Source organism: Solanum pennellii, chromosome 10 (genome assembly GCF_001406875.1).
Source record: "Solanum pennellii chromosome 10, SPENNV200".
Lineage (NCBI taxonomy): Eukaryota > Viridiplantae > Streptophyta > Magnoliopsida > Solanales > Solanaceae > Solanum > Solanum pennellii.
This window is the reverse complement of record NC_028646.1, coordinates 66,976,615-66,988,877: the sequence shown is the minus strand read 5'-3', so window position 1 is coordinate 66,988,877 and position 12,263 is coordinate 66,976,615. Positions and strand designations below refer to the sequence as shown.

Here is a 12,263-nt window from a genome sequence, read left to right as displayed (position 1 = left end):
TCTAGCGTAGTTTTAGAGTTGAGCTAGTGGATCATGTTCCACTAGCGTTTCTTTCCTGTTTTGGTTCAGAATTTGTATTAGTGCTATTTTGGTCGATATACAATTAATACTTAATGAATTATTTCTTTCAGTTGCTTATCTCTTAAATGTTAGATGGTTGATGATGAACAATTATGAAATATAAAGAAAATGTTTAGCAAATATATTTAAAGAATAAAAAATTTCAAATTTTCCGCTAAAATTAACCTATGTAAAGTAAGAATGACATAAGTAGGCTTATTTGTGACCTCTGAGAGGTCAACGACGCCGGTCTCGTCTGGGGTCTAGATTCCAGTCGTGACAAAGTTGGTATCAGAGCCCTAAGTTAAATTCCAAAGATAATAAGTTCACATCAACCACATTGAGTAGTTTCTAAGTCATGGTAGTGAAGTGCACCGCTATCCTGGATTAGAGACTGCATGATGCGTAGGAAAAATTTCCTTTCTTTTGATCTTCTCGTGCTTTTCCTGATGTCTGAATTCTTGGTGTTATGAACGTGTCTGACATCAATCCTTGTTGTTTTCAGAGAATGAACACTTGGAGAACTAAGGGTTTGAGGATGGGAGGAGCAGCAGCTAGGGGTAATCAGAATCCACCCCAGGCTCCAGCTGAAGGAGTTGCCATGCCAGTTAACCCAGCTGGGTTGACTGATGCTGAGTTGAGGGCATCTCTAGCCCAGATGGCATAGACCATCACGATGCAGGCTCAGGCTACGACTGCCAAAGTCAACCGGCAGGATGTTCAGAGGGAGAACCCACCGGTTCGCAGCATGGCTGACAGACTGCGAGATTTCACGACGATGAATCCTCCTATATTCACAGGGGCTAAGACTTCAGAAGATCCTCAGGAGTTTATAGACGAGGTGCATAAGATCCTGGTGGCCATGGGGGCCACTAATATTGAGAAGGTGAGCTGACTTCCTACCAGATCAAGGATGTTGCACAGACTTGGTGCAAGATATGGCAAGATAGCCGTGTCCTAGGTGGAGTGCCAGTCACATGAGAGCTATTCAAGACAGCATTTCTGGAGAGATTCTTCCCCAGAGAGATGAGGGAGGCCAAGGTTGAGGAGTTCATCAACCTTAAACAAGGATCTATGACGGGGAGTATTCCCTGAAGTTTGTGAAACTATCAAGGTATGCCACTTCTCTTGTGTCTAACAGCAGAGACGAGATGAGTAGATTCTTGACAGGAATTGCTGAGGATCTCGAAGAGGAGTGTAGGGCAGCTATGCTGCATGACAGCATGGACCTTTCCAAACTTATGGTCCATGTCCAGCAAGTGGAGGAAAGCAGAAGGAGGAAACACACTAGGGTAGGGAACAAGTCAAGACAAGCTGAGAAGAATTTTTCAAGAAAGAGTAGTACTGAAATCAAGGATAAGCCCAGGTTTAAGAAGGGACTCTCCCACCAAGGGGAGTCAAGTTCTTCCAAGGGTCGCCATGATAGGAATTCTGAGTCCAGGATAGGAAGTGTGGCAAACTACATGGAGGAGTGTGCAAAAACTGAACCGACCGATAAACCGAATCGAAAAAATATTATTGGGTTATTGTTATTGGGTAATTGGGTTATTGAGTTTTTAATGGATTTATAAAAAAAAAAGTCATTGGGTTATTGGTTCGGTATCAGATTTTACTATTGGATTATTTGGTAAACCGATAACCCAATAAGATAGTAATAATTTACTATTTTACCCTCCCTAATAATTTAATATATAACTAGACACTATAACTATATCAAATTATTAATACTCTATCTATTCACACTAGGCCGCTTTACTAGTTTTTATTATTTACTAAAAACCTAAAAACTAATGTAAAGTTTCGCAATTGTAGCTTTTGATTTTAGTTTTAGTTTTAGTTTTAGTCTTGTTGGACTAGTTGATTTTAGTTTTAGTTTGTAATTGTAGGTTGTAGCATTTGCAAGTTTGTAAAGGTTCGTACTATGTTTCGGCGTTGACATGTAATTATGACGTTCGTACTATATTTAGCTAAGTAAGAAGTCATATAATATTTTACGGATATTTTCTTATTGGATAAACCGAAAACCGAATCGATAACTATCAAAAATCGATAATAATATCTTATTGATTTGTTATCGGGTTAGCTTATTTAAAAACTGAAAACCGATAAATCAAATCGATAATACATAAAATCGAACCGAATTGACCGATGCACACCATTAGTTATGCACGAAATCTCAAAAACACACTTATACTATACTAAGGTCCTAGTACCCCCTGAACTTATTTTTATAAATAATTTTCTACCCCTTTTCGGCATACTGACACTATCTTGTGGGTTCAACGTGTGTTGACATTTTTTTTCAAACTACTGTCGCGTAGGCCGAAAAGGACTTGAAAATTATTTATAAAATAAGTTCATGGGTAGTAGGACCTTAGTATAGTATAAGTGTGTCTTTGAAATTTCAGGCATAGGTTTGAAGGAAAATTTGTGTATTTTCACTTTTTTAATGTTTCCTTTCCTTTTATTTTTTTTTTACTTTTAAGTTTCTTTTTTTCTTTGTATTCAACAAGAAACACCATGAACCTTATCTTTTTTCTCTTTACCAAGAAACACCAGCAACAACAACATGGGCTGCAGCGGCGGCGACACCTTATGAACTTCACTCATCCACCACCAATTCTTTGTTTTCATCGGTCTTTCACTACTTGAGAACAAACTCATCAACCATCAATTTCGTTGTAAACCACCAATGTCACTTCCTTTGTAGCTTCAAGATTTTTAAAGTATGAGATGCAAATTCAAGCATAAACACAAAAATTAATTGGTTAGGCATTGCATCTACCTTCCTATTTCAGATCTGATAAAGTTTTTGCTATCGAATCTACAATAAATATCGAATAGTACAAAAATCTTAGAGTATCCATTTTAAAGATTTTTATCCAACGAAACTAAACTAACTACATCTAAAAATTTAATCCCCAAATTGATCAAATTTTTGGAGCATTTGTTAATGATTTTGAGTGAAATTTCATCAACATCGAGAGAAAAACAGAAAATTATGTAGAAATTGAGATTTTGAAGGGTAATTAGGCGATTGTTAAAAAAAATTGAGAATTTTTTAAGGTTCAATTGAGAGAAATTTGGATGAAAAAAAATGTTCAACCAGTAGTTAATGTCATGCCTTGAGATAAAGAAAATAAAATCATTGATTTTTATATATTAAAAAATAAATACTACGTGGCGGGCATGTGTCCAACACCACTTAATACGAATTTGGGAGTAAGTTATTAAGGGAATATATATTCTACTTTAAAACTGTTCAGGGGATAATGGAACCCCCATAAAGTATGAGTGTGTAGTTGAAAATCCGATTATAAGTTTGGGGAGGGTGGGTTGACCATTTTCTCTATGCTATTATAAAAAAAAATTACTTATTGTAAAACAACAACAGTAAGGAAGAATGAAAGAGAAAATATCGAAATAGATCTAGAAAATAATTAACAATTGTTTAGTAAAGAATAATCTTCAACTTCAATTCTTAATCGATTAGTAAAGTTTTAGAGTGTGTGTGGTACAAGAATATTACAATAAAAATAATATTCCAGTGAAGTCTCACAGTAAGGTCTGGAGAGCGTAGAATATACAGAAATCTTACCATATTTTATTTTTGAAAAACTCATGACTCAAGTGCAACAAATTCATATTTAAAGAATAAGGGAATCGTAAAGAGAATATATCAATTAACAAGTAGCATGGCAAAGTCTATCGAAAAGGATTCGAAAACAATAATAAAATAATGTGAAAATTGAAACACACTAAACAACATACTAGGATAGATTATTGAAAACAATAAAACAATGATAAAATCAAAAACAAAAACTACAATATTACATACAACTAATATAAATGAAAACAAGTCACCTAAGCAAGACATAATTGCACAACTTACTAATATTTTACCCTAATAAACGTCCTCTATACCTTATCATCTGAGGTCATGTCCTTAGTAACCTGAAGTTGTGTCGGATCATGTCTTATCACCTCTCTCCAATATTACTTCTTTGGTCTATCTCTGCCTTTCCTCTACCCTTTATAACGAACCTTTTGTACCTCCTCCTTGATGTGTCTATGAATCTCCTCTTTACATGTTCAAACCATCACAGTCTCACCTCTCTCATTTTTTCTACCATAGAGATCGCTCTCACCTTATTCATGAAAAACTCTTAAAAAACAAATTGTTTTCTTACTTATTTTGCAGTGTTTTATAATTATAAGTAAAAAAGACATTATCTTAAGAGCATTTATATGAAATCTAGTAAAACACCATAGGGGTGAGAGGTAGTAAGTAGTGGAGCCTCAGTGGCAGGGAGAAATGGTTAAGATATATAGGGATTGGGGGAGTTAAGGAGGTCGGAATCGAGAAAGTTGAGTTGGTGCTGAGGATTCAAATTTTAACTCTTAACTCCAAGTTGTGCATACTTTAAACAATGAGTATGTCACCTAAGCAAGACATAATTGCACAACCTACTAACATATTACCCTAATAAACGTCCTCTATACCTTCTCTTCTGAGGTCATGTCCTTGGTAACCTGAAGTTGTGTCGGATCATGTCTTATCACCTCTCTCCAATATTACTTCTTTGGTCTACCTCTGCCTTTTCTCTACCCTTTATAACGAACCTTTTGTATCTCCTCCTTGATGTGTCTATGAATCTCCTCTTTACATATTCAAACCATCACAGTCTCACCTCTCTCATTTTGTCTACCACAGAGATCGCTCTCACCTTATTCATGAAAAACTCTTAAAAAACAAATTGTTTTCTTACTTATTTTACAGTGTTTTATAATTATTAATAAAAAAGACATTACTTTAAGAGCATTTATATGAAATCTAGTAAAACACTATAGGGGCGAGAGATGGTAAGTAGTGGAGCCTCAGTGGCAGGGAGAAATGGTTAAGATATATAGGGATTGGGGGAGTTAAGGAGGTAGGAATCGGGAAAGTTAAGTTGGTGGAGAGGATTCAAATTTTAACTCTTAACTCCAAGTTGTGCATACTTTAAACATTGAGTAAAAAATTATGGATATTTTCTTTCATTTTTCGGTTGGAATCAATTATAAATTAGCTTATAATCGGTGTGTAAATAGATTTGTCACTAGACATAGAAGAAGGAGAGTAAGCTTAGTAAACTTTGTGGGAAAGAACTTATTCGAGAAATTCAGGAGGCTATTATCGGTGAAGAGCCCCGAGTCAAATCAAATTGAAAAGACTTTCTATTTTAAAATAGCATCTCGAAAATACCATTAATCAAGTTGATCATAAAAGTTGAAACGTTTAAAAATATATAATAACCCTCTAAATTAACTTTCGTTTAAAGCTTTTAATAACCGTGATGCGCGAATAAGCTTTTAGAGTGATTAATACTTTCTTTGGATATTAATATTAATTTTGCATATTACAAAGTTGTGAATACTAATCAATATTAATGCACATCATGATTCATGATATAGGTAACATGTAAATTAGTTAATCCAATTCAACTAAAGTTGTTAGATATTATGACCAAATATAAACAAATAGTTCACCAAACTTCACGATGGGATATTCATTCCACCTAATTAAATGAAATAGTGTTTTTTCTTGAAACTTTTTGATTTTCGATTTTTAGAAAATTTACCTGAAATTAACTTTGAAATATTGTTGCCTTGTTCCAAGATATGAAATATTATTAGGGTAGATCATTTGTTTATTTTTAAATATTAATTCATTTATTTAGTCTCCTAGGATTATTGTTTTTACAAATATTATTTATCAAAATTAAATTAACCTATTTAATTAGTGTAAATTATTTAAATCAAAATCAAACCAATTCAATTGATTGATTTGTTATCACTTTTGATTCAATAGTTTAGTTATTAATCATATATACATCAAAGCATAGGAAGCGATTCATTCAGATGAGAAAAATGAATTATTGTCTGTATTCCATTTTGAATGTTATAATTATTAATTCTTATACTATAACTCAATTATACTTAAATTGTTCATATTAAAAATAATATATCATTATTTCATTATGAAAATTTTTAATTAAACATTGTATAAATGGTATGTTTTAATTAAATTTTTTGCATATTTACTTATTTTTTATGTAATATTTTTATAATATTAATTTTGGATATAAAATATAGCTTTTTTATAAATTAATTTTTCTATATATAACTTTTTTTTAAAAAAAAAATTATATTAATTCCACTATAAATTATAATTGGATATAACTATGATTAACCTTGACAAAAAATTAGAAATGCAAATATATAAAAATTTTAAATAAATAATACAATGTACTTAAAAATAATCAATAATAATAAATATTCAACAAAGTAGTAATTGACATTCACCATGAATTATATATTGTAAAAGTTTTAGAAAGAATTTGTTTTATTAAATAAGAAAATATAAATGAAATAAGAAAGAATAATATAATAATGAAAGGAGAGAAAAATATTTTTTTTTTATGTAAAATTTGGTAAGGTAAATTGGAGTTGATTACATCAAAAATACTACTTAGACTAATTTTTTAGACTAAATTTGATATAAAATTTGATGTTTGGGTTGACCATACTCTAACTATGAAATATATGTAAAATTAGTTTTTGGAACAAAAATCAAAATCAAACTAAATTTTAAAAATACAAATCAAAGCAAATAAAAATAGTTGGTTCTTTTTTTTTTTTTTAATAACAAAAGGTAAGTTACGAAATTTAAGGTATATTTATTGATCTCCAATTTTCAATTGACAGTCGAAAATTTTTTAGCACCTCAAGAAAGCAGTATGATGGCTCCGAGAAGGCCGATCCACGCTGTGTCAACATGGGTTAAACGGCAACCGCCAAAGGTAAAGGCTTTTCTGGCAGTGGTCGCCGGAATGACAGTTCTGGTGCTGCTACGTGCCATTGTTCACGATCACGACAACCTTTTCGTCGCCGCCGAGGCTGTTCACGCCATCGGAATCTCCGTTCTTATCTATAAGCTCACCAAAGAGAAAACTTGTGCTGGTAACAATCCCACATTCTATTTCTGCTTATATATTGTTATCGAAAATTGGTGCTTTTAGGAGATCTGCATTGATTGGTAGTCTTGGATTGAAATTGAGAACCTTTTTGCAATAGACACAACAATATGTCCATTGAAATCCCACAAGTGAAGTTTGGAGAGGGTAAAATATGTGCAGACATTACCACTATGGTAGAGAGACTCTTTTGGAAAGACCCTCGATTCCTAACTGAGTACTAATTTATTGATCAATCAGCTCTACCTTCTGAACTAGTATGGATTAGCTGTTTGAATCATCTGAACTCATTCAGCTTTATTTAGATTACTTTATTCAGCTGTTTTAAACTCATTCACATTTGGGAGTTTTATGGTCTTCTTGATGAATTCTTTTAAACATTGAATCTTATTAGTTTTACTTGCATGCTAGGCCTTTGTAGTCCACCTATTGCTGTATTGGATGATATTGATTTTGTGGAGTCTTTGACGTAATGAATGCGACTGATGAATTGTATGGTACCAGTTTCATAGTTGGACTATGCAAAAAGTGTGTCCCCTATACCTATTAACTTTTGCTTTTCATTGCCACCTTTGGGTTGGTTGAATCAGCTATATTGTAATGAATCATATGCATTTGTATGAAAACATATTGGAGACTGTTTTTTTTCTGCAGCTACCTTAATGGCTAGCGATCTGACAGTCTGGCATTTTATGGTTAACTGGTTATTTGAATAAATGGTGGGAAATGATTGAATGATTCTTCTCAGACAATTCTGTCCTCTACGTTCTTTCTAAATAAACACCGATGCAGGTGAAGAGGAGGTCGAGCATTTGCTCTTGGGATCTTTGTTAGTAACAGTCTGTGAGAATGAGATTCCTATTTCCTATTCCTAAAGCATTGTTTTTTTCAAAGAAGCATAAGTGCCTGAACAGTATTTACTTGCCTTCAGTTTCTTTACATCTCACAACTTGGCATATCAGTCAACTTATGAATTATGCCACAACTCCAAAATAGTTGGGGTTGGCTGGATGAATCCTCTGTATTCATTTTGCTCTTTTCAGGCCCATTAATTTCAATACTAAATGATTGATATTTTAAGGCTAATTAAGAGTTATCTAAAACTGGAGATTCTCTGGAACTCATATTTACGCAGACATGCAAGTGTCTAACCAGCATAAGAAGACCAGATTTGTGTAAGAATAACAACAACAAATGTGCCTTAATCTCAAATAGTGTGATTTCCTATTTGATCATTTGCCTCCGTTATAATATCTTCGTTGCTAAATCCATATTAATTTTGATTGTCTACTTTTTGAGACAATTTTCTTCCCTGAGATCTTAGGTATACCTCGTTATATCACCTTCAACTATCACAAATGGCGCCCCTAAGGACTGTTGCATAAGGATATAACCAGATGATCTGAGTCGGCCTTCTCGTATTTTATCATTTCTATGATATTTGTACTCTTGTCAAATATGATCATGTATAGTCTTGTCTGATTTTGTATAACCTCTTTGCCATCTTAACATTTGAATCCTGCAATTCAGATTGTGGATTTGTTTCGCCTTAGAAGCACAACAATTGTTCTATATAACATTGCTAGTGTCACAACTCTTCTCTAAAATTTGCCTTTTACTTAGGTCTTGTCCTATGCATGAAACTCCCATAACACTCATCTTTTTCTCCACTTATTTTGCTTTCATGTTTCTTAGATGACTTAACCTAGATGTGTGATTTTCTACATTAGACCAACAATCTTGTCTAATGCCAATTCAATCAATCTTTTTTATGGGGCTAAACTTGGCCTCTGAATATAATATCAAAATTTATTTTGTTGCATTGTAACATGGATGGTGAGAGCATCTTTTCTTGTTTTCCATTTAAGATAACTTCCCCAAACGCCAAAGCCTTTTTCACAATTTCTGTGCTATATATCATAATACTTCATATTTATAATTCATACATGTTGAAAATCACTGTGTGCTATTGAGATGGGTTATAAGGCGATAGTAGTAGAATTATTGATAGAATGCTGTTTAGTTTTCACATGAGATAAGATCTTTAGTAAATTGCTCTGTACTCTTCTTTATCTGTTCATTATAGTTTTTGAGTTTTTTTCCTCATATCCACAGCTTCATCTGAACATAACGTCAGATAGGAAGGCATGAAGGTCGAGGATTAGGGTAGAAGGTTAGTAGAGAGCTGAGTGTTGCCGTTTTTCGTGTGGGAGAGGGTGTAGGCTAGCCTCCTATTGTCCTCTTAGTAGTATTATTCAATTAGCTCATAGTTTGTATTCTTTGATGTGTATTACTTCTCTCGCTGCATTTGTTTGTATCTTGCTACTTTGTTGTCTCTTTTCTTTCAATCTTGTGTCGCATACTTCCCTTTTGAGCTGAGGGTCTATCAGAAACAACAGGGTACGGTCAGTGGACATCCTACCCTCCCCAGACCCCACTTGTGGGATTACACTGGGTATATGTTGTTCTTGTTGTTTATAAACTAGATTTTAAAAAATGAAATAATAAAGGAAACCTATTTCTCAATTTTATCTGGACTCAATCCTATGGCTGGGTTTTCCTGTTTGCCATGTTAGTTTTAATCTTTTGCGTGCCACTGATCATTTGTAACTCTCATACTATTGCAGGGATTTCACTCAAATCCCAGGAGCTCACTGCTCTGTTTTTGGCTGTCAGACTGTATTGTAGTTTTGTCATGGAATATGATATACATACCTTACTTGATTTAGCTACATTGGCGACAACATTGTGGGTTATTTTTATGATCCGATTTAAACTTGAATCAAGTTACATGGAGGACAAAGACAATTGTTCAGTTTATTACGTGGTAAGTCTTCAAACAACCTCAATTTTATATGTGTTTCATTCAAGGTCTAGTTGGTAGTCCATAAATTGATGATTGATGTACTGATCTTTGATAGATATAGCTACCAGATACCGCTTATACCTGTACTAGTGAAGCAGACTGTATTTGTGATGATGTTGAATAATTGTTTCAATTCAATTACAATTTTACTTGGTTACTGGCAAATGAAAAAGATAGAGAAAACTAGTAATTTGATTAGAGAAGATCCATGTGTGGTTGATCTCTCTTTGTGAAATTCCTTAAGGTCAAATTATCTTGTCATTTGTACTTAAGGCAGATTTTTATTATGATGACATTTGTAAAGTGAAGTCCCTTTGTAAGAATGCATTTGAGTAGATAGAAAGGGATTTTATTCTCGCTTTTGTATTGTGTATAGTAGTCCATGTCAAGTTGTATAAAACTTAAACTAGAAATGATCTCAAATGTTTACTTTATCCTAAAAAGTTACCAATATTTCATCGTCTTTATTATTCTTTGTTTGATTGTTTAGAATTTCAGTTGCATGATTCTCTGTAATGCATGCTGTGTAGAGTTTTTTCTGGCTTATCTTTTAGAAGTAAATTGTTATAACCCACTTTTGTCCAGGTCATCCCTTGTGCTGCCTTAGCCTTGGTAATTCATCCATCAACATCACATCATTTGATCAATAGAATCTTCTGGGCTTTCTGTGTTTACTTGGAGGCGGTTTCTGTGCTTCCTCAACTTCGTGTCATGCAAAACACTCAGGTATAATTACTGATTATTGTTGATGAACATGCAGATTTCGCTTTCTTAAAACATCTGTTCTGACTAGGAAGTTGGATCAAATGTTCTTGTAACTTTTGACAACATGCTTGGTGTATTGTCTACAGATAGTTGAACCATTCACGGCTCACTATGTATTTGCGTTGGGTGTTGCGAGGTTCTTAAGCTGCGCTCATTGGATTCTCCAGGTTTGATTTGCAGACTTAAAAAATCGCACAAAACACATAAATTTTCATTGACAAGGTTTCCATTCTTCATATTTGGTGTAGACACAGTATCTTATTTGGCTACTATAATGATTCGAACTAGCATGGATTGGAAGTCTTAGTTGAAGTAAAAATGAGTAGATATGTGGTATTGGTTACTTTGTCCTAGATTTTGATAAGTGCCTTATCGTGCATGTCTAAGTGTTGGTTTTATTAATTCGCACAAAGTCAGGTTGTGCACCTAGTACTGACTACATTGTAGGAACTGATGAAGGACCCTTTGAAAACATTTTTTAGTTTGTTGAACAACGTATCCTTTTCTGTATGATAGCTGTAAGTTGAGATTCTAGGCTTAAGTCTACGATTAGAGATTGAGGAAGATTGTCACCTTTAGATCCATATCAACATTCTAAGTTTCTCTTGGGCTGACGACAGGTTTTGGACAGTAACGGCCATCTACTAGTTGCGTTGGGTCATGGTCTATGGCCTTCAATGGTGCTTATATCTGAAGTTGTTCAGACATTCATCTTAGCAGACTTCTGTTACTACTACGTTAAAAGGTTGAATATCAGCATCCCATGCCTTCCTTGCTATTCACTGTTCTTCTCTATTGACCATATCCTTCTTATTTTATGAATGTATTGCAGTGTTTTCGGAGGACAGCTGGTTTTGCGCCTTCCTTCAGGGGTTGTGTAACTGAAGTTTGTGCTAAGTGATGGACAAATTTCGCGTACCACGCTTGCCTTTGCTTATTTTTTTGTATCCTACACAAGTCCAACTTGGTCTAGTTTCTCCAGGGGCAAAACCAAGAGTGGATGTTTTTGTAAAGCTAGCACTATTTATATTAAGTAGTTGATTTTGTGGCTATCAATATCATAGTTTTAAATTTTTCGTTATGAGCTCTAATTTTTTCGGCTTCAGAAAGGTAGTCACACTTGTAGTTTTCATGAACTAAGTTGAATGATTGATGATGCTGGTTCTCAGATAAACTATAGTGTCTGTTTGATGACAATATAAACAACTTGATTGTGGCAAATCCATTTAATTATAAAAATAAACTTTGTGATGCATTGGTTTATTGAAAAAAAAACGAATTTTCTTGTAGTGATATATGTATATAGTGGGTTTGGATCGATTTCTCAAATGTTGGAATTAGATCAAATCAATTAAGTCAATTTTTAGTTTTAATCGAACTAGAAAAACATCTAATCAAATTATAGAGAATGTAGCTTTCTTGAGAAAGTCACATGCATTTCCAAAAATAAAGCCATTTTCAAGAAACTTTATATTCTAAAATTTCTTTCAATGATTTTTTAGGCTAAAAAATCAAAGAGATGTGATTTGCCCCGTTATCTTGAATTAAACAATGAT

The 12,263-nt window shown here is 33.5% G+C and overlaps 1 protein-coding gene across 1 annotated transcript; it reads left to right on the top strand.

Moving 5' to 3' along the window:
* The first annotated feature begins 6,779 nt into the window (after positions 1 to 6,779).
* Positions 6,780 to 11,798, top strand: LOC107002503 (putative ER lumen protein-retaining receptor C28H8.4). Its single transcript, XM_015200556.2, has 6 exons — positions 6,780 to 7,062; positions 9,704 to 9,903; positions 10,528 to 10,668; positions 10,794 to 10,874; positions 11,328 to 11,452; positions 11,540 to 11,798. The coding sequence occupies exons 1-6, from the start codon at positions 6,840 to 6,842 to the stop codon at positions 11,586 to 11,588; spliced, it is 819 nt and encodes a 272-aa protein (XP_015056042.1). The 5' UTR covers positions 6,780 to 6,839; the 3' UTR covers positions 11,589 to 11,798.
* The last annotated feature ends 465 nt before the right edge of the window (positions 11,799 to 12,263 follow it).